The sequence below is a fragment of the Taudactylus pleione genome, unplaced genomic scaffold (assembly GCF_031769625.1).
Source record: "Taudactylus pleione unplaced genomic scaffold, aTauple2 ptg000257l, whole genome shotgun sequence".
Lineage (NCBI taxonomy): Eukaryota > Metazoa > Chordata > Amphibia > Anura > Myobatrachidae > Taudactylus > Taudactylus pleione.
This window is the reverse complement of record NW_028284659.1, coordinates 1,178,860-1,201,734: the sequence shown is the minus strand read 5'-3', so window position 1 is coordinate 1,201,734 and position 22,875 is coordinate 1,178,860. Positions and strand designations below refer to the sequence as shown.

At 44.0% G+C, this 22,875-nt stretch overlaps 1 protein-coding gene across 1 annotated transcript in view; it reads right to left on the bottom strand.

Annotated features, from left to right (window-relative positions):
• Window positions 1–6,483: 6,483 nt before the first annotated feature.
• The window catches only part of SCN1B (sodium voltage-gated channel beta subunit 1), a 117,845-nt gene continuing 101,453 nt past the window's right edge, over window positions 6,484–22,875 (bottom strand). The window contains exons 5-7 of the mRNA XM_088480869.1: window positions 13,011–13,152; window positions 10,162–10,260; window positions 6,484–9,212 (exon numbers count right to left, since the gene is read on the bottom strand). Of these exons, the coding sequence (XP_088336995.1) occupies window positions 10,194–10,260; window positions 13,011–13,152 (209 nt within the window). The 3' untranslated portion in view covers window positions 6,484–9,212; window positions 10,162–10,193. The remainder of the gene's footprint in view (window positions 9,213–10,161; window positions 10,261–13,010; window positions 13,153–22,875) is intronic.

Genomic DNA, 22,875 nt, shown 5'->3' with positions numbered 1-22,875 from the left:
CCAGTTACAACGTCTTAAGGTGCCTACACAATAGATCATTTTTTACACGATTTGGCCGATTCCAAAGCATCGGAATGACAAATTGTACAAATCATAAAGTGTCCACAAACGATAACTATCCCGATGTGCGCTCCCGCTGATCGTTTGTTATATCCTCAGATCTTACCTACTGTACATGCAGTATGATCTGACAATCTCGTTAACGATGCACTGGAATTCGTTAAGGATGCACGATAGGTCATTGGTCAGATTGCTCAGTTTAAGCACGGTATCGTATGTCCGGGAGTGCTGGGGGGTTGCCGGGGAGATCAAGGGAAATCGTTGATGAGATCACATGGTTTGCGAGTTGTCTAGTGTGTAGGCACCTTTAGTGTAGATAAGCTTAATATGATAAACTGACATTTCTTGAGTTTCAACCACTGTCCTGTGGATCATGAGCAAGGAGGCCCCTAAAAGATGCAGTGTTAAATTTGGGCAAAAGGTCCAAGATACTTGTCCTTCAGGATTTGTGTAAGTATGAAAATGCAACCAGTAGTTCTATAACCTTATTTGAATGTTTAATATGCTAATCACATTTTTGTTTGTTTTAGGATTTGATGTTTTCTAAATAGTGTTTTTTTTTGTTATTGTTTGTTAGCAATGTGACTGTTGTTGTTATTGGTGTTTGTTAGCAAGGTGACTGTTGTTGTTATTGGTGTTTGTTACCAATGTGACTGTTGCTGTTATTAGTGTTTGTTAGCAAGGTGACTGTTGTTGTTATTGGTGTTTGTTAGCAATGTGACTGTTGTTGTTATTGGTGTTTGTTAGCAAGGTGACTGTTGTTGTTATTGGTGTTTGTTAGCAATGTGACTGTTGTTGTTATTGGTGTTTGTTACCAATGTGACTGTTGTTGTTACTGGTGTTTGTTAGCAATGTGACTGTTGTTGTTATTGGTGTTTGTTAGCAATGTGACTGTTGTTGTTATTGGTGTTTGTTAGCAATGTGACTGTTGTTGTTATTGGTCTTTGTTAGCAATGTGACTTGTTGTTATTGGTGTTTGTTAGCAAGGTGACTGTTGTTGTTATTGGTGTTTGTTAGCAATGTGACTGTTGTTGTTATTGGTGTTTGTTAGCAATGTGACTGTTGTTGTTATTGGTGTTAGCACTGTGGCTGTTGTTATTGGTGTTTGTTAGCAATGTGACTGTTGTTATTGGTGTTTGTTAGCAATGTGACTGTTGTTGTTATTGGTGTTTGTTAGCAATGTGACTGTTGTTATTGGTGTTTGTTAGCAATGTGACTGTTGTTGTTATTGGTGTTTGTTAGCAATGTGACTGTTGTTGTTATTGGTGTTTGATAGCAATGTGACTGTTGTTGTTATTGGTGTTTGTTAGCAATGTGACTGTTGTTGTTATTGGTGTTTGATAGCAATGTGACTGTTGTTGTTATTGCTGTTTGTTAGCAATGTGACTGTTGTTGTTATTGGTGTTTGATAGCAATGTGACTGTTGTTGTTATTGGTGTTTGTTAGCAATGTGACTGTTGTTGTTATTGGTGTTTGATAGCAATGTGACTGTTGTTGTTATTAGTGTTTGTTAGCAATGTGACTGTTGTTGTTATTGGTGTTTGATAGCAATGTGACTGTTGTTGTTATTGGTGTTTGTTAGCAATGTGACTGTTGTTGTTATTGGTGTTTGATAGCAATGTGACTGTTGTTGTTATTGGTGTTTGTTAGCAATGTGACTGTTGTTGTTATTGGTGTTTGATAGCAATGTGACTGTTGTTGTTATTGGTGTTTGTTAGCAATGTGACTGTTGTTGTTATTGGTGTTTGTTAGCAATGTGACTGTTGTTGTTATTGGTGTTTGTTAGTAATGTGACTGTTGTTGTTATTGGTGTTTGTTAGTAATGTGACTGTTGTTGTTATTGGTGTTTGTTAGCAATGTGACTGTTGTTGTTATTGGTGTTTGATAGCAATGTGACTGTTGTTGTTATTGGTGTTTGTTAGCAATGTGACTGTTGTTGTTATTAGTGTTTGTTAGCACTTTGACTGTTGTTGTTATTGGTGTTTGTTAGCAATGTGACTGTTGTTATTGGTGTTTGTTAGCAATGTGACTGTTGTTGTTATTAGTGTTTGTTAGCACTTTGACTGTTGTTGTTATTGGTGTTTGTTAGCAATGTGACTGTTGTTGTTATTGGTGTTTGTTAGCAATGTGACTGTTGTTGTTATTGGTGTTTGATAGCAATGTGACTGTTGTTGTTATTGGTGTTTGTTAGCAATGTGACTGTTGTTGTTATTGGTGTTTGATAGCAATGTGACTGTTGTTGTTATTGGTGTTTGTTAGCAATGTGACTGTTGTTGTTATTGGTGTTTGATAGTAATGTGACTGTTGTTGTTATTGGTGTTTGTTAGCAATGTGACTGTTGTTGTTATTGGTGTTTGTTAGCAATGTGACTGTTGTTGTTATTGGTGTTTGTTAGCAATGTGACTTGTTGTTATTGGTGTTTGTTAGCAATGTGACTGTTGTTGTTATTGGTGTTTGTTAGCAATGTGACTGTTGTTGTTAGTGGTGTTTGATAGCAATGTGACTGTTGTTGTTATTAGTGTTTGTTAGCAATGTGACTGTTGTTATTAGTGTTTGTTAGCACTTTGACTGTTGTTGTTATTGGTGTTTGATAGCAATGTGACTGTTGTTATTAGTGTTTGTTAGCAATGTGACTGTTGTTGTTATTGGTGTTTGATAGCAATGTGACTGTTGTTGTTATTAGTGTTTGTTAGCAATGTGACTGTTGTTATTAGTGTTTGTTAGCACTTTGACTGTTGTTGTTATTGGTGTTTGTTAGCAATGTGACTGTTGTTATTAGTGTTTGTTAGCAATGTGACTGTTGTTGTTATTGGTGTTTGATAGCAATGTGACTGTTGTTGTTATTGGTGTTTGTTAGCATTGTGACTGTTGTTGTTATTGGTGTTTGTTAGCAATGTGACTGTTGTTGTTATTGGTGTTTGTTAGCACTGTGACTGTTGTTGTTACTGGTGTTTGTTAGCAATGTGACTGTTGTTATTGGTGTTTGTTAGCACTGTGACTGTTGTTGTTATTGGTGTTTGTTAGCACTGTGACTGTTGTTGTTATTGGTGTTTGTTAGCAATGTGACTGTTGTTGTTATTGGTGTTTGTTAGCAATGTGACTGTTGTTGTTATTGGTGTTTGTTAGCACTGTGACTGTTGTTGTTATTGGTGTTTGTTAGCAATGTGACTTGTTGTTATTGGTGTTTGTTAGCAATGTGATTGTTGTTGTTATTGCTGTTTGTTAGCAATGTGATTGTTGTTGTTATTGGTGTCTGTTAGCAATGTGACTTGTTGTTATTGGTGTTTGTTAGCATTGTGATTGTTGTTGTTATTGGTGTTTGTTAGCAATGTGACTGTTGTTGTTATTGGTGTTTGTTAGCACTGTGACTGTTGTTATGGGTGATTGATAGAATTGTGACTGTTGTAGTTATTCGGGTTTGTTAGTAATGTGACTATTGTTGTTTTACTATAGTACAAGATATGATACAACCGAGTACTTCCTACTATATCTAACACAGGGTTGTGGTCATAATGTGCACATTTACAATGTCTTCATCACCATGTCAACATTTAACATGTCAGCATGTGCAGAATGTTGAAATGTTCATAATGTTGTCATGTAAAATGCCAATATCATGCATGAACTTGCAGCAGAGGGTTGGGGTTAGGTACTAAGGGGAGGGTTAGGGTTAGGCACTAGGGGGAGGGTTAGGCCAGTGTTTCCAAAACTTGGTCCTCAAGGCAAACAAACAGTCCAGGTTTTAATTATATCCACGCTTGAGCACAGATGGTTAAATCAAAATAACTGAAGACACCTGTGCTCAAGTATAGATATCCTTAAAACCTGGACTGTTAGTGTGCCTTGAGGAATGTGGTTGGAAACCCCTGGGTTAGGCACTGGGTGGAGGGTTAGGCTTAGGCTCTAGGGCGAGGGTTAGGCACTCAGGGGAGGGTTAGGCACTCCGGGGAGTGTTAGGCACTCGGGGGAGAGTTAGGGCTAGGCACTAGGGGGAGGGTCAGGGTTAGGTACTAGGGGGAGGGTTAGGTACTAGGGTGAGGGTTAGGGCTAGGCACTAAGGGTAGGGTCAGGGTTAGGTACTAAGGGGAGTGATAGGGTTAGGTACTAGAGGGAGGGTTAGGGTTATGCACTAGGGTGAGGGTTAGGGTTAGGCACTAGGAGGAGAATAGGGTTAGGCACTAGGTGAAGTGTAAGAGTTAGGCACTAGGGGAAGGTTAGGATTAGGCACTAGATGTTGGGTTAGGCACTAGGGGGAGGTTAGAGAATAGGATTAGGTACTAGGTGAAGGGTGAGGGTTAGGTACTAGGGGAAGGCTAGTATTAGGCACCAGGGTGAGGGTTAAACATTAGGGGGAGGGTTAGGCACTAGGAAAGGGTTAGGGTTAGGAACTAGGGGATGTTAAGATTAGACATTAGGGGTAGGATTAGGGTAAAGTACTAGGGGGAGGGTTAGGCACTATGGGAGGGTTATGGTACAGTATTAGGGAGAGGGCTCGACACTAGGGGACAGTTAGGCACTATGGGATGTTAGGATTAGGCACTAGGGAGAGGATTAGGGTAAAGTACTAGGGAGGAGGGTTAGGCACTAGGGGGAGTGTTAGGGCTAGGGTACAGGAGGGGAGGATAGGGTAAAGCTGGAGATAATTGCACCACTGTAGGACAGCCCCTGGCCTCCCTTATTGGCCAGTTGACTATTTTATTGTTATTGGGCTCTAATATTTTATAGCTCTTTTATTGATACACAATTGCAAAGCTAAGTGTGTTCTCTTTTGCAGATATGTAATTTTATTGCTTTTAAAAGAGCTGTAATTCTTGGAATACTTATAGTACTTTTCTCACTTACCCCTTTCACTACATAATGCAGATATTTATTGTTCTTATTATTATTTATTTACATGGCGCCACAAAGGTTCTGCAGCTCCGTATATTAGGGATGGAGGGCAACAAGGGTTCACAAAACAAGCAGGATGACATAATATAAAATGGCAACTAATAGGAACAACAATACAGAGGTTCTGTAACTGAACACGTTACATGATAGAATGCAGACATGCATAGAACATGCCTGAGATAGACAGAAGACAGGACTGAGAGATGGGGCAAAATATTGTGCATAGAGATTCAGTAAGATCTAGATTGTGTGATGTTGGTGCACATGTAAAAGTGGGGAGACGATGGTGTCGTACACAAGAGGAGTGAGGGTCCTGCATATGAGGGCATACAAATACCTTATAATATCCTGTGGGCTCAGAGCTGATTGGCATTGTACCCTATTGCTAAGTGTATGATTTACAATTACAGCTAAATCCTTCTCCATGCTAGTATCATGCAAAGTATCCATCTAAGGTGTAAGACGGATACTTTTTTTAAGCACCCAAAATGCAAATCCTTACATGTTACATTGATATACAGGGAAACCATGTGTGGGATATGTGTAACGGGACTCCAGCTTATCCAACATAATGTTGTCTCCTGGCATTGGGATTCAGTGGTCAGTCGTCTCGCAGAGCCTGAGAAAAGTGTTTAGGTAAAAGGTGGATGAACAATCAATTTCCGAGACTTTACCGTTAACTTACATACTAGAAGTGACCGTGAGCACGAGATAAGTTCTATTCTAATGGTCATCAGAATGGAGCCACTGTCCAAAGGTCAAATGTTATTTTACTTGCTGGGACATTGGAATAATGTGGTTGGATAAGTTCATCTGTTATATGGATGATGATGACCTTGAAGAGAGGGGCCCAGCTACCAGACTGTGATTCCTGCTAGATCAATCTCTTTTCACTTCTTTATAGAAAAAAAACAATAGAAGCTTTGTCTGGATTTGGTCAGTATGTAATAGGAATATGTTAGATGGTCCAGGAGGTGCTCCTCAATGAGCATTGTTTATACAGAAAAGTTGGTATATAGAGACATTACTAGAAATATGAAGGTTATAGAGAGAGCTTTTGTGCGTGCCACCCCACCCATTATTTATTTTTTCACACTGCCGTTCTGCACCGCTATGCATTTCATGCTCAGATAGGAATGGAATATCATCAACGTACCCACACCCTGAGTTAATTTGGGAACTTTAGAATGCTGATACCATTGTTTTTCATTCTGGGGTTTGTTATTCCTTGTGATTGCAGTAGTCTCACATCAGGGTGCACAATAAGCTCCCAAATCATGGACATTGTTCTATTCTCCTCTGAAAGTAGGCAGCTAGCACCATGTGGCTGGCAGTTACACTGGGCCCATGGCTGCCAGTCTTTGTCCCAGTTGTTACCCATGCCACTCTGTAACTTACACCCATGTGGGTCTATTTGTTTTACACAATAGGTAGAATTATTTTATTATGTGCATTGCACTTAATCAGCCAATTGCAAACACTTTCTAAAGACAATCTATAAGTAAAACACACAATACAGATGTTATAAAGTCATTGTAAAGGTTCTTATAGTCTGATTTCTTTATTGTTTTCCAATCAAATAAATAGAATCATTTATTTAAAAAGAAAAAAAAAATGCCACATAGCCTGCAAATCTCCCTCCCTTCCCAATGACATAACATGAAAAATGCAAATGTGTATAAAAGATATAAACCGTAGAAGAAGAGGAAAAAAGTAAAAAATAATGACAAGGCATTTACAGCGGGGGAACAGCACAGAGGGTGACAGCAGGTGATAACATACAGACAGACATGTTTAACGCCTCCCCCCCAGCGTGACACCTGCCCAGGCGCCAGCTGGCACAGAAAGGGTTAAGAAGCAGGCACAATAAGACAGTAGAAGCTTGCTTTGCAAGGCTGCAGCCTGTTGGTACAGTAAAATTGAGCATGCATCATACGTAATTGGCGGCTACTCGGTAGCCCTACTAGATCATATGCTACTGAGGAGGTCTGCTACGGCAATCCATCCTCTCTATGAGGCTTTGGGCTGAGAAACGTGTCAAATAAATTAAGCACCATAAAATGGTTGCACAGTGGTAACCTAAGAGTTCTCCCCCAACTGCAGTTTAAGGGATTGAAATTATTTGGGGGCAAATAACTGGTCCAAAGTGACGCTGCGATCGGGGAAACTTCTCACTTCAGAGCAATCCTTTTACTCATATTCATTAAGCTTTGCCAAATGCTTTATTATTACAGATTGCCGGTTTTCGGGAGTGCTACATGATATTTTGTCTTTCAAAATACGTCTTGGCTCGATAAATCTAGATTGGCCAACCCACCATTATTTCCACCTACGTTTCCACCTCTACTGAAATTCAGGAGACAAAAAAAGGCTTAAAGTGTAACACAGCGAAGCTTTGACAAATGCGCTGTGATCAATAACCAACAGAAACCAAATGTCATTATTTCATGAGAGCTGTCCACAAGCAAAACAATCCAGATGTCCACGTTGAGTAGTGTTGGCCTCAGATTCCTGTGTGTAACTGCCATTAGCAACCAACATCTGATCAGGATCCATCAGACGTCAGCTGGGATTGGCAGAAAACACGGTTGACCAAGATCTGACAGTGTGTGGTCATTAACCAACCCATCAACTGGACTCAGACAGATATGGCTCCTTGTTCAGTAGAGAGACATTATAGCAATGCATGTGTGGGGTAGGAATGGGCGAAATGCAATCCATCCAATTGTTCTGTGATCAGGTCAGAGAGATCTGCTAATCAGGCTCATGTTGATTTATTTCCATATTTGTAGCTTTCAACCAAGATGTCTCCAAATCTTTGTGTATCTGAGCCTAACATAATCTGTTTTCCTGTCTTCATATTCGTAACCATTTTGGTGATTGCGGCCGCATGTGCACGATCATCCGCTCAGTGATGTCATCTGGAAATTGTTGATAAGTTGTCCAGCGCCAGAAATAGGTCAAATCAAGAGAAAGTTATGGATGAATCCAAAATGGTTGAATAGGCTGCAGCCTGGAAAGAGTAGCAGATCCCCAACTTACTCCAAATGTTTTGCAGAATATGGTGCAGGAGGAACTTGGGTTCTGCGAACTGCATATGTCATAGGCAGAAAAAAGCCTTTGTGAGTTAACTTTTAACACTTACTTTGCTGGCAAAACAATTAAAACAATCTAGAACTATACTAAAAAGCGGGTAGGTCATTCCCATTGATGAACAAGCCTCATAGAGAGAAGAGGCCAGTTCAAACCTTCCTCTTTCAATCATACATAATATATTCTAATTTGATTCTGTTTTATTCTGTATTACAAAATAAATAACATGCTTTGTTAAAAAGTTCTATAATCCCTTCACCCTGAACTTCACAGACCCAGCACCCAGCAGGAGTTGGGTAACCTCCCTCGAACTGCACCTGGTATTTAGTTCACATTCACAATGTCGGACCGAGCCATTGTGGGAGGCAGGAATAGCAGAAGTGCTTCCCGTTCTATTCTTCCAGCCACTAAGATCGTATTCCTGCTCCCGCGATGCCTTGTTGCCGTTGTAAGCAGAACTATTTAGTTAAAGCTTCAAACGTGCAAGGGTTGTAACATGTAAGGTACCGGAACGCTTTACAGCAAGTGGTTCATCAATGCACTAAGGCCAACCCCAGCACGATTTAGTAAATACCAGGCTATGTGCATTGTTTGCAGCAGAAAATATACAAATTAAATATTTGCCTTTGGAGAGAGCGACATGCAAAGAATATTAAACATGCCCCTAAGATTGTTCATTGCATTGCCAAAACTATTGTTCTAAATTAAGAAAAATATATAGATATTCATTGCAGGTCAAAGAGGATACTTCTTGATGTGCAAATGATCCATGATGAGTATCCCACGAACCGCCCCCCACCCCCTCTCCACCCACCAAACCAAAGAAACAAATTAAGCAAATTATTTTTTTGTAAAAGAAAAAGTTGTACTTTCATGGAAGCATTGTGAGGGAACATCCTTAACCCCTTAATTACCAGCAAGCGGCAATGAAAAGCCCAAGGATGACTGCATATACTTGTGACCCGCATAGATCAAACGCAGCAGACACTGAGGCCTGTGGCCTCGCTCTGGCATGAGATATAGGTATACAAAGCAACTTAAAATGATGAAAATCCCGGCGCGCTCCTGTGGGTGAAAGGGTGAGGCGGTGGGATTGAGCTCGTCTATAACCCGTTTGGTTTTTCAGTCCACCCAGCTCCTGAGGCTCCTGACTCCATCCGTCCTTCCAGCTGTAGAGAAAATCAAGAGAACACCCAACTTATTGTGTAACAAATATATTTTGTAACTCATTAGTAGATCAACTTATTAACAGTAACAAAATAATCATCTTGGTCATCTGTCTCCTGACTTTCCTGCTGATTTCCCCGGACTCCTGCCAGTGGTTTCAAAATACAAATAAAAGGGAAGAGACAGAACCATCAACTCTCTAGTAAATTAAAAAATATAGCGTAAGCCTCGCGCAGATAAACGAGAGAATGAGAACTTGGAGTGACTCGCCCGCGTGGTTTAACGGGGACCCCGCCTGAAGCCTGCAGCCGCGGCTATGGGCCTTTAGTTACGTTACTAATATCAGTTATCTGTCTATCATCGTCATTTCAGTAATAAAGACCCAATCATCACATCCAGCAGTCGGAGGGTTAGATATATACTAGGGCTGATTCAGAGACGGGCGCAAGTGGCAACGCAGGCGGATCTCCTGTATTTAAGCATACTGCGCATGCGCCAGAAATAAAGAAATCAGCACACGGATGGAGATCGATAATGCGCACGGATAGATACATCCTCCGGCCGACCACACTCTCCATGAAAAGTGCATTTTTAGGCAGCGACCGCATGAACGCACAGATCTGATCCGGCTGTGGGAGCGTCATGGGAGTGCGGTGGGTGTGTAGGCCGTATTTTGTGCTTTATCGTAACATGCGGACAGGGGGGCTTCAGAAGGAGCATTGGGCCATTGCAAGTCCGTATGCTAATGCAGATGACTGCGCTTGTGGACGGGCAAACAGTGGGCACGATGGGCTCCCGCATGCAGTCACATGGACTTTCCGCATACACGGGCGGATTCTTGCATCAGCATAAGGTAGTAAGCAGGCGGCTGCGGCCGTCCAGGAACAGCGCTGCAGATTCACCCAACTCTGCGAGTGTAAGTTATGTAACGTGCCCTGTAGTAGCACTCACCTGGCTGTCCTGAGTGACTGCCCGCCATGCACCTATTCCTGTGCTTGCACACCCAGGCAGTTGTCTTTAGTCTCTGATGTTATTGCTAGATAGTCTGAGCTGCATAAGAAACAAAATGATGGACAGCATTATAATTTAATTTACTGTACGTCTGCATATCTCAGTACATTTCTCCCTCGTGCCTCTAACCTCATGCCTCTAACCTCCTTCCCCAGTACAATAGAACCCAGGTTTTATGTTCCCAGCGTTTGAGCTTTCCATAGTTGCCAATGTTCCAGAATAATTTCCATGGTCGCTGCTGCTGCTACATGAGGACCCATAACACATAATTCCTGGCCCCTCGCTATTTTCCAGTGGATAAATTTCCCTTATTTTATATCCTATTCTTCCAAAATATTTACTCTAGTATCGCACACTAAGGGGTATATACTAAAGTGAGGGTTTTTAGAAGTGGAGATGTTGCCCATAGCAACCAATCGGATTCTGCTTATCATTTATCTAGCACCTTCTAGAAGATAATAGCTGGTAGGATCTGGGTTTGTTTTGGACCCGGGGTGGTAATAGGAGCAGACACCTGAACAGACTTAAACTGAAAAGTGGGTTTTTTAATGGGTGAACTTGCAGACATGTACACGGATAATATGAAGTCCAAAATATAGAGAGGGAAGTGATGACGTGAACTGAAGTGAACAGGGGCATTTCTAGAGAAGAGGGGGCCCGTGTGCAGTCTCCGACACGGGCCCCCTCCTGTCCGCCCAGCGGCCGGCAGCGCACTGAGCTGTGCGCGGCCAGCGCCGGAGTTATAGACTTTGGGCACTAGAGTGTGCCCAGAGTCTATAATGTAGGCACAGGTCACCGGGAAAGTATGTATGGGTAATGTCCAGGTAGTGGCAGAACTAATAAAAGTCTTAGTAATCCAAATGGACATTGCAAGGCTGCAGACAGGATAACAGTTACTGATTGACACTGGTGAGATGAGATCCAGAGAGGTTATGGAGTAATTTGATTAGTAGTAGCAGATGAGTTAAGTGGAGAGTTGTACTGAGATGGCTCAGTGTAGAGACTGGATCAGCTGTAATATGAGCCAGCAGAGAGCCAGGTAAATGGAGGCAGTGTAGGTACAGGGTTAACTGCACACTCAAGTCTTTTGGCAGGGACAGGGTTAATAGAAGGTGCAGGGTGGTTCCAGCAGGAGGCTGGGAGCAGGCAGAGTGATGCAGGCTGCTAGGAAGCTGGGATCCAGCAAGAGCACAGGCGAGCACAGAAAAGACAGGTCTCAGGAGCACAGAAACTCTCTCACAGCATGCGCTGTGAAATACGTTGCACTGGCAACTATGGAGAGCTCTGAACTCCCTTAAGTACTCAGTGCAGGATCGTGAATGGTCGGAGAGAGCATGTTACACGCCAGGATTTGAGCGTCTAAGTCACATGACCAGAAGCAAGATGGTGGTGCCCATACCATAGGTTAGGGTTATAGTTAGGGTTGGGTTAGGTTAGGGTTAGGTTTAGAGTTCGGGTTAGAGTTACTACTGAAGAGGAAAGGGATCTAAGAGTCACTATTTCAGGTGACTTATAGGCAAGCAAACATTGTAACAAAGCAATGAGGAAGGTAAGTCAGATGCTTGGTTACATAGGGAGAGGAATCAGTAGCAGAAAGAAAGAAGTGATAATACCACTGTATAGGTCATTGGTACGTCCTCATCTCCAATACTGTGTTCAGTTCTGGAGGCCACATCTCCAGAATGATATTAATACATTAGACACTGTACAAAGAAGGGCAACTAAAATGGTGCAAAGTCTACACCACAAAACGTACCAGGAAAGACTAAAAGATCTTAATATCTATAGTTTGGAGCAGAGAAGGGAAAGGGGGGGCATGATAGAAACATTCAAATATATATTTCAAAGAAAGAAAAGTATTAGAACAAGAGGACATGCTCTGACACTGGAGGGTGGTAGGTTCAGGGGAAGTCTGAGGAAAAATGACGTCACAGAAAGGGTAGTGGACAAGTGGAATAGCCTCCATCAGGGGTGGTAGAGGATAAGACAGTAGAGCAATGTAAACATGCATGGGATAGACATAAGGATATCTTCAGAAGAAGTAAGGATCAATAAGGGTTGTGGTAACAATATGTTTAAAAATGGGGCAGACTAGATGGGCCAAGTGGTTCTTCTCTGCCGTCAAATTTTATGTTTCTAGTTAGGTTACGGCTAGAGTTAGATTTAGGGTCAGGTTTAGTGTTAATGTTAGGTTTAGGGTTAGGTTTAGGGATAGAGTTAGGATTAGGTTTAGGGTTATAGTTAGGGTTTGGATTAGGCTTAGGTGTAGGTTTAGGCTTTGCATTATAAGCAAGGTTAGGTTTAGGGTTAGAGTTAGGGTTAGGTTTAGGCCGGGTTAGGTTTAGGCCGGGTTAGGTTTAGGGTTACTTTAGGTTTAGAGTTAGTAATAGGCTTAGAGTTAGGTCTAGGTTTAGGCTTAGGTTTAGGGTTATAAGTAGGGTTAGGGTTAGGATTAGTGTTAAGGTTATGGTACAATATGCAAAAAAATGTATGTCCACATCGACATTTGTAATTTTTGGCATTATTTCTGTCAACATTTTGTTGTCAACTTGCTATCAACATTCTGAATGTCCAATGTTCATTCCAGACCCCATCCATTTTATTCCCCATCTCCACCTTCCCCTAATACACTCCCCGGCTGACAGTGACAGCTGCCCCTCAGGCAGTGACAGGGGGAGGCAGGTGGTGATTGATCAGGGAATGGCCCCATACTGTCCCCCCAACCTCTCCTTGTATGGAAGCAGCTGTAGGAGCTGTAATAACCCTGTTTGCCTCCATACTGTACTCACGCATTTTCCAACACGGCCTCCTCCCCGGCAGCTGCGATCTTCCTGTAGCAATAGATCATCTCTGCCACCAGCCATATGGTGAGCACCACGATGAGGACATACATCATGATCTCAGACACGATCGATGCGATATCTCTGTTTGCTGGGAGGTAAAACAATGATTTAGTATTCAGTGAGATTTCGCCAGACGGACAGAACACGTCACAGAGGCGCAAGTTTCTGTCTATATAAGATTTAAGTTTAGCTTTCTCTTCGGTGTTGCTGGTCTCTAGTAATTACTGTGCTGACAGCTGTCATGGAAGAACGTGTCGCTCTGTTGGCAATGGTGGGTAAGGAAATGAAAGCATTTATATTAAGGACATCATTGCACTAAGCTCAGGCTTAGCTGCCCTTTGACAATAATCTCCAGGGTGGAGTTGTCAGCTCCGCCTCTTCCTTTCCATTATGCGACTTGCTGCCTCCCGTGTCTGATAAACACAACAGCAAATCAATGTACAGTAAGGAAACTGGTAGGCTTGACAACCACTGCATGGAGACCATTGCCCTGGGAGAGTTAAGACAAAAATCATTCATATCTAAAGCAGTATGGGTTACCAGTGGGCCCCCTTCCGAAATCAGCACAATGTAATTCCTAATAAATAAGGCATAACAAACACGGGGGGAAGGGGGGGTTCCAGTTGCTTTCCCAGCCTAGTCAATGGCTGGAATGATGAATCATGACCATAATAGCAGATGTATATAATATGATTTTACCAGAGCTGTGGCCACAATATGCAGAATAAGGGAGCTGTGCCCTATTGCCGCATCTGACTGCTTGCTGTGATTGCTGGCCTGTATACTGTATGTCCCAGCTATTACATATCCTGCACGTCATACTGTATGGGCTCACGCACTCTACATTCAGGTGTTTGCAAACCCTCCTCTAGAAACCCTGCATTTGCCCCGGGATATAACTACCTCTAGAAACCCTGCATTTGCCCCGGGATATAACTACCTCTAGAAACCCTGCATTTGCCCCGGGATATAACTACCTCTAGAAACCCTGCATTTGCCCCGGGATATAACTACCTCTAGAAACCCTGCATTTGCCCCGGGATATAACTACCTCTAGAAACCCTGCATTTGCCCCGGGATATAACTACCTATTGTATTGTATTGTATTTATTGTTGTCATCAGCAAAACAAGTTTGACAGACGAAATTACATTGCACTTTTTTAAAACAGTGAATAGCAATCCATGGTAAAGGTTATCACAAACAATTTCACAAAAATAATAAAATTAAAATTAACTAAAGAGATACAATCATAGCATTCAACATGCGCACAGCAGATGGAAGAAAACTAACCCTCAAGCGACTCGTACGTGCCCGAAGTACTCTAAACCGCTTTAAAGATGGGAGCTTATCAAAAAATTCATGAAATGGATGGCTTGGATCCGATATGATACCTTTGGTTCTCTTTAGAACCCTAAGCCCATAAACATCATGAATAGTTGGCAACTGCACGCCAATGATTTTGCTGGCGGTCCTAACAACCCGTTCCAGTGCACTTCTTTCACTCGCTGTGCAGTTGCCATACCAGATAATGATACCAAACGTCAGAATGCTCTCAATTGAGCATCTGTAAAAGTTTAGCATAGTTACTTTGCTAACTCCCGAGGCCCTCAAACGTCTTAGGAAAAACAAACGCTGTTGCGCCTTTTTAATTAGGGACAGTGTATTTAAAGACCATGTCAAATCTGCCGCAACCTGGATACCCAGAAATTTAAAAGACTCAACTATATCAACATCCTGGTTGTTAATAGACACTGGCAATTTCTGCTCTAAACATCTCCTACGAAAATCAATTACCAGTTCTTTTGTCTTGTCACCATTTAGGAGCAAGTGATTATCACCACTCCAAGAAACCAAATTTTTGATCTCTTTCCTATAATGGGACTCATCATTCCTGCTAATTAACCCAACGACTGCAATATCATCAGCAAATTTGATGATTTTCACAGAATCAGAAGTCGACACGCAGTCGTGGGTAAATAGCGAGTATAATAGGGGGCTGAGAACACAACCCTGGGGAACACCAGTCTTAATCAACACTTCCCCCGACACAGCACCTCCAATTCTAACTACTTGTGGTCTATCAGTTAAAAAGTTTAAAACCCAGTTACAAATAGACCCACTTAACCCCAAGTCAAACAACTTAGATGTTAGTGAGACGGGAATAACCGTATTAAAAGCAGAACTAAAATCAACAAAGAGTATCCGAACATAAGAATCCCTCACTTCCAAATGAGCTAAAATAGAGTGAAGTGCTGTAAGTACCGCATCATCAGTGCAACGATTTTTCCTATATGCAAACTGAAAAGGATCAAAATCTACTGGGAAAAAAGATTGAATATGTCCTAATACCAGCCTTTCAATGCATTTCATTATCAATGAAGTTAGTGCAATTGGGCGATAATCATTAAGGCATTTTACTACCCCCTTTTTTGGAACTGGAACAATATTTGCCTTCTTAAAACATCTCGGCACTACACAATTAAAAAGGGACAAATTAAATAAGACCGTTAATATCCAACTTAACTGGTCTGCACACCCCTTGAGGACTTTACCGCTAATCCCATCCGGGCCGGCTGATTTACACAAATCAACCCGACGTAGACATTTAATCACATCATACTCCTCCAACATAAGAGGAGACTCCCCCACCCGGGGAATTTGGGGCGTAACAGAAAAACTATTCTCTTGATCAAACCTAGAGTAGAACAGGTTCAAATCTTCAGCTAATAGATTATTGTCATTGCTAATCACCTCCTTTTTTATTTTACAACCAGTAATATCCTGGATCATCTGCCACAGGCTTCTCGGATTCCTGTTATCATGACTTCTAGCTTCAATCTTTGCGGAGTAACTAATTTTAGCCCTCCTAATACCTTTCTGCAATTCACACCTGGAAGATTTCAACATTTCTAAATCACCAGATTTAAACGCTCTATCACGAGCCTTGAGTAGAGATCGAACTTCCCCGTTCAACCAAGGCTTCACGTTGGGAAATATTTTAATACTCTTTGTTACTGTAACACTATCCGTACAGCAACCGATGTAACCTAATATCAATGATGCTAGAGAGTCAATATCTATATCGCCATTTACCCTACTCTCATCAATAAACAAATCCCAGTTTGTGAATTCCAACATATCCTGTAATCTAGTCAGTGCGTCCTCCGGCCATATAGTTACCAGACGTCTGACCGGTCGCACTCTCCTAACTAATGACCTGTAAACAGGTATGAGAAACAGGGACATATGATCGGATCTGCCAATATGGGGGCAAACAACAGTTTCATAAGCTGACTTGAGGTTTGTATACACCTGGTCCAAGGTACGCATGCCCCTAGTTGGAGCCGATACATTTTTATATAACTTAGGCAATACTTTCCTCAGGTCAGCTTGATTGAAATCACCTGCTATAATAAAAACTGCCTCAACATACACAGATTGTAATTTCGCAATTTCCTCGTAAAGAATTCCCAGGGCAATTGTCACATTAGCCTGAGGGGGAATATAAACGGCAATGATAATTGCCACCGAAACTTCTCTGGGCAAATAAAAGGGTCTACATTTGACAGACAGATATTCAATATCCACTGAGCAATGATTACCAATACAGATAGCATCAATACACCAGGTACGCAGGACATACAAACACAGCCCCCCACCCCTACTTTTCCCTGATGAAGAAGTTCTGTCTGCTCTGAACAGAATCCTGTTTCCAAAAGAGACCGCAGTATCCAGAACTAAGTCATTTAGCCAAGTCTCGGTAAAAATTAATACAGAGCAGGACTCCAGATGCTTCATGTATGAAAGAACTGCATGTAATTCGTCCAGTTTACTAGTCAGGGACTGAACATTTGCTAGAAATAAGCTAGGCAAAGGGGGTTTGATAAAACATAAATTGAGCCTGGCTCTAGTACCAGCTCGTTTACCCCTTTTTTGCCTCCTCTCCCTCCTCCGATGCCTCTTCCAACCCTGCCTGCGTCTCCAGGGATAACCGAGTCTCCAGAAATGCCCCCCTCCAGAGCGCTGCCCACCCCCATAATCTCTACTTCCATTGCCGTGCACATGGCTCTTCTCACAACTCCAGTCTCCAGACCAGCCACCACTCACCACCCCAGCTGCGACAGACCCATCCAGGGCCGCCACGCTTGCAGGCACAGTAACTCCAGGGGCAGCAGACACACAAGCTCCAGAAGCGGCAGCAATCCCAGCCACCCCCGCTCCACCCACAATGCCTGTGGCTGAGGGGTTACCCGGGGCTGTACCTCCCTCAGAGACCTGCACAGCCTCTGCGCCGGACCCAACAGCTCCTGCAAGCGGCTCCACTCCACCAGCTCCGGAACCTGCCACTCCACTCCAAACTCCAGTCAGGCGGAGACCAAGGAGCACCTCGCGGGGGTATGTGATCCCACACCGGCCGCCGTCACCACACAGGACTCCGACAAGCAGGAACAGGAACAACCACACCACATCCGGAGCGCGCAACACACGGACACCCGGACCATAGGAATCGCCATCACCGGCACCAACGGTAAGTGCAGCCGCAGCGTATACACGCGCCGCCATTTCCAGGCACAGCAGGGATCTGGCAAGAGTCCACGAAAGACCCTGCTACTACCTCTAGAAACTCTGCATTTGCCCCGGGATATAACTACCTTTAGCAACCCTGCATTTGCCCCAGGATATAACTACCTCTAGAAACCCTGCATTTGCCCCAGGATATAACTACCTCTAGAAACCCTGCATTTGCCCTGGGATATAACTACCTCTAGAAACCCTGCATTTGCCCTGGGATATAACTATCTCTAGAAACCCTGCATTTGCCCTGGGATATAACTATCTCTAGAAACCCTGCATTTGCCCCGGGATATAACTACCTCTAGAAACCCTGCATTTGCCCCGGGATATAACTACCTCTACAAACCCTGCATTTGCCCCGGGATATAACTACCTCTAGAAACCCTGCATTTGCCCCGGGATATAACTACCTCTAGAAACCCTGCATTTGCCCTGGGATATAACTACCTCTAGAAACCCTGCATTTGCCCCGGGATATAACTACCTCTAGAAACCCTGCATTTGCCCCGGGATATAACTACCTCTAGAAACCCTGCATTTGCCCCAGGATATAACTACCTCTAGAAACCCTGCATTTGCCCCAGGATATAACTACCTCTAGAAACCCTGCATTTGCCCCGGGATATAACTACCTCTAGAAACCCTGCATTTGCCCCGGGATATAACTACCTCTACAAACCCTGCATTTGCCCTGGGATATAACTACCTCTAGAAACCCTGCATTTGCCCCGGGATATAACTACCTCTAGAAACCCTGCATTTGCCCCGGGATATAACTACCTCTAGAAACCCTGCATTTGCCCCGGGATATAACTACCTCTAGAAACCCTGCATTTGCCCCGGGATATAACTACCTCTAGAAACCCTGCATTTGCCCCGGGATATAACTACCTCTACAAACCCTGCATTTGCCCCGGGATATAACTACCTCTAGAAACCCTGCATTTGCCCCGGGATATAACTACCTCTAGAAACCCTGCATTTGCCCCGGGATATAACTACCTCTAGAAACCCTGCATTTGCCCCGGGATATAACTACCTCTACAAACCCTGCATTTGCCCCGGGATATAACTACCTCTAGAAACCCTGCATTTGCCCCGGGATATAACTACCTCTAGAAACCCTGCATTTGCCCCGGGATATAACTACCTCTAGAAACCCTGCATTTGCCCCGGGGATATAACTATAGTGGGTAAAAAATTTTGTTAAACGTTAAAATAAAATGTAACTTATCACAGACATTAGTAGTAATCAGGACATACTGGATCTGATCCGCGCTGACTGAGAAAACTCATTTATCACTCTATAATTCCATTCGTGATCGAGCCGATATTTCAGTTTGAGGGGTATCAGTTTTTTTATTTTTAGAAATGTGAGTTATGGATAGGGCAATAAGTGTAAGATAACGGTGTCTTTTATTTATACTAACACTGGTGTAAATGACGGGTCTCTCGTTTTGCCAGCACTAAAATATTCAGGGAGGAATGTAACAGGACGTGAAGTATCTGACGAAATTCTGGCGACTTTCCACTCAAAGTCTTCCAATGTAATGGAAATCGATTTGCACACAGACACAGGATCGATGCTGCACACAAACTGTTTTCAGTCTGCACAGGTGTCCTGATTGTTACTGCTGAAAGGCACAGAATGAATTTGTGCGCAATCTGACGACTTGTATGTTTGACATTACATAAATCAGGATGGTGACTTCTACTCAGTACATACTTGCCTACTTTGTCTCCTCCCCGAGGCTTACACTAGTGCCTACTCCATCTGTGCCAGACTTACACTGGTGCCTACTCCATCTGTGCCAGAATTACACTATTGCCTACTCCATCTGTGCCAGACTTACACAAGTGCCTACTCCATCTGTGCCAGACTTACACTAGTGCCTACTCCATCTGTGCCAAACTTACAATAGTGCCTACTCCATCTGTGCCAGACTTACACTAAAGCCTACGCCATCTGTGCCAGACTTACATTAGTGTCTGCCCCATCTGTGCCAAACTTACACTAGTGCCTACTCCATCTGTGCCAGACTTACACTAGTGCCTACTCCATCTGTGCCAGACTTACACTAGTGCCTGCTCCATCTGTGCCAAACTTAAAATAGTGCCTACTCCATCTGTGCCAGACTTACACTAGTGCCTACTCCATCTGTGCCAGACTTACATTAGTGTCTGCTCCATCTGTGCCAAACTTACACTAGTGCCTACTCCATCTGTGCCAGACTTACACTAGTGCCTACTCCATCTGTGCCAAACTTACACTAGTGCCTACTCCATCTGTGCCATAATTACACTAGTGCCAACTCCATCTGTGCCAGACTTACACTAGTGCCTACTCCATCTGTGCCAGACTTACATTAGTGTCTGCTCCATCTGTGCCAGACTTACACTAGTGCATAGTCCATCTGTGCCAGACTTACACTAGTGCCTACTCCGTCTGTGCCAGACTTACCCTAGTGCCTACTCCATCTGTGCCAGACTTACATTAGTGTCTGCTCCATCTGTGCCAGACTTACCCTAGTGCCTACTCCATCTGTGCCAGACACACTAGTGCCTACTCCATCTGTGCCAGACTTACACTAGTGCTTGCTCCATCTGTGCCAGACTTACACTTGTGCCTGCTACATCTGTGCCAGACTTACACTAGGGCCTAGTCCATCTGTGCCAGACTTACACTAGTGCCTACTCCATCTGTGCCAGACTTACACTAGTGTCGGCTCCTTCTGTGCCAGACTTACACTAGTGCCTGCTCCATCTGTGCCAGACTTACACTTGTGCCTGCTACATCTGTGCCAGACTTACACTAGGGCCTAGTCCATCTGTGCCAGACTTACACTAGTGCCTACTCCATCTGTGCCAGACTTACACTAGTGTCGGCTCCTTCTGTGCCAGACTTGCACTAGTGCCTGCTCCATCTGTGGCAGACTTACACTAGTGCCTACTCCATCTGTGCCAGACTTACACTAGTGCCTGCTCCATCTGTGCCAAACTTACACTAGTGCCTACTCCGTCTTGCCAGAATTACACTAGTGCCTACTCCATCTGTGCCATAATTACACTAGTGCCTACTCCATCTGTGCCAGACTTACACTAGTGCCTACTCCATCTGTGCCAGACTTACATTAGTGTCTGCTCCATCTGTGCCAGACTTACCCTAGTGCCTACTCCATCTGTGCCAGACACACTAGTGCCTACTCCATCTGTGCCAGACTTACACTAGTGCCTACTCCGTCTGTGCCAGACTTACCCTAGTGCCTACTCCATCTGTGCCAGACACACTAGTGCCTACTCCATCTGTGCCAGACTTACCCTAGTGCCTACTCCATCTGTGCCAGACTTACACTAGTGCCTGCTCCATCTGTGCCAGACTTACACTAGTGCCTGCTCCATCTGTGCCAGACTTACACTTGTGCCTGCTACATCTGTGCCAAACTTACACTAGGGCCTAGTCCATCTGTGCCAGACTTACACTAGTGCCTGCTCCATCTGTGCCAGACTTACACTAGTGCCTACTCCATCTGTGCCAGACTTACACTAGTGCCTACTCCATCTGTGCCAGACTTACACTAGTGCCTGCTCCATCTGTGCCAAACTTACACTAGTGCCTACTCCGTCTTGCCAGAATTACACTAGTGCCTACTCCATCTGTGCCATAATTACACTAGTGCCTACTCCATCTGTGCCAGACTTACACTAGTGCCTACTCCATCTGTGCCAGACTTACATTAGTGTCTGCTCCATCTGTGCCAGACTTACCCTAGTGCCTACTCCATCTGTGCCAGACACACTAGTGCCTACTCCATCTGTGCCAGACTTACACTAGTGCCTACTCTGTCTGTGCCAGACTTACCCTAGTGCCTACTCCATCTGTGCCAGACACACTAGTGCCTACTCCATCTGTGCCAGACTTACACTAGTGCCTGCTCCATCTGTGCCAGACTTACACTAGGGCCTAGTCCATCTGTGCCAGACTTACACTAGTGCCTACTCCATCTGTGCCAGACTTACACTAGTGCCTGCTCCATCTGTGCCAGACTTACACTAGTGCCTACTCCGTCTGTGCCAGACTTACCCTAGTGCCTACTCCATCTGTGCCAGACTTACACTAGTGCCTGCTCCATCTGTGCCAGACTTACACTAGTGCCTGCTCCATCTGTGCCAGACTTACACTTGTGCCTGCTACATCTGTGCCAAACTTACACTAGGGCCTAGTCCATCTGTGCCAGACTTACACTAGTGCCTGCTCCATCTGTGCCAGACTTACACTAGTGCCTACTCCATCTGTGCCAGACTTACACTAGTGCCTGCTCCATCTGTGCCAGACTTACACTAGTGGCTGCCTCTCATCATTTCCCTCTACCCGCCTCTCTCTGTGCTACCATAGAGGGCAATGACCTGCTCGCCCTCTGAAGCTGCGTCCATAATGCCCTGTAGCAGTTCCTTGTGAACACCAGAGGGCTAGATCGGCTCCGCACCCCTAGGGCAGCAGTGTCAGAGAAGGTAGGGTCAGAGGGTCTTATTCAGTACTGATTGCAAGCGCAGCTACAGACGCACATCGATTGTTTGCCATCACACATGCGTATAAGCCGCACTGCAATTACTGACGCATAGAGGACTCCATCGCAGAGTGAGTGACAGGATGTCAGTGTTTGGGGGTGGTGACGGGCGAGTGGAGTGTCTGTTCATTTGAATGCCGTTTCCCGGGCGTGCATAAATTACCTGAGAGCCCTCTGCGTGCGAGGTGACTGGCAGTGTCTGTGGCTGTGACTGCCCGATGTGCGTGGATGTTACCGATGTATACGCAGGAGTGCGGCATTGGACAGATGTGAGAAAGCAGCAATGGGCGTCTTTATGCCGGCTGGCAGGTATCAGCAGATATTTGACGCTGCGATCGCAATCGTGATCTGTATTGAATCAGGCACAGAGCCCACAAGACGTCCCAGTGCTGTGATGGCGCATGAATAATTACTGTGCGCCACTGGCTCAGTGCAGACGTGCGTGAACAAACCGCACAGATAAGTACCGTTATCCGTGCCAGATATTATATACTACACATATATTGTCCACTCTCTGGATCTCATTCAGAGGCGGTCGCTCGGGAGCGATAGGTCGCACCCAAAGTGATCGAGAATATGCAAAACGAGCGCTCAGTCGCAAAGCACATCGTAAGCGCGGAAACACCCACAACAATGAAAGCACACCTCCTATCTCTACGGCCTAATTCA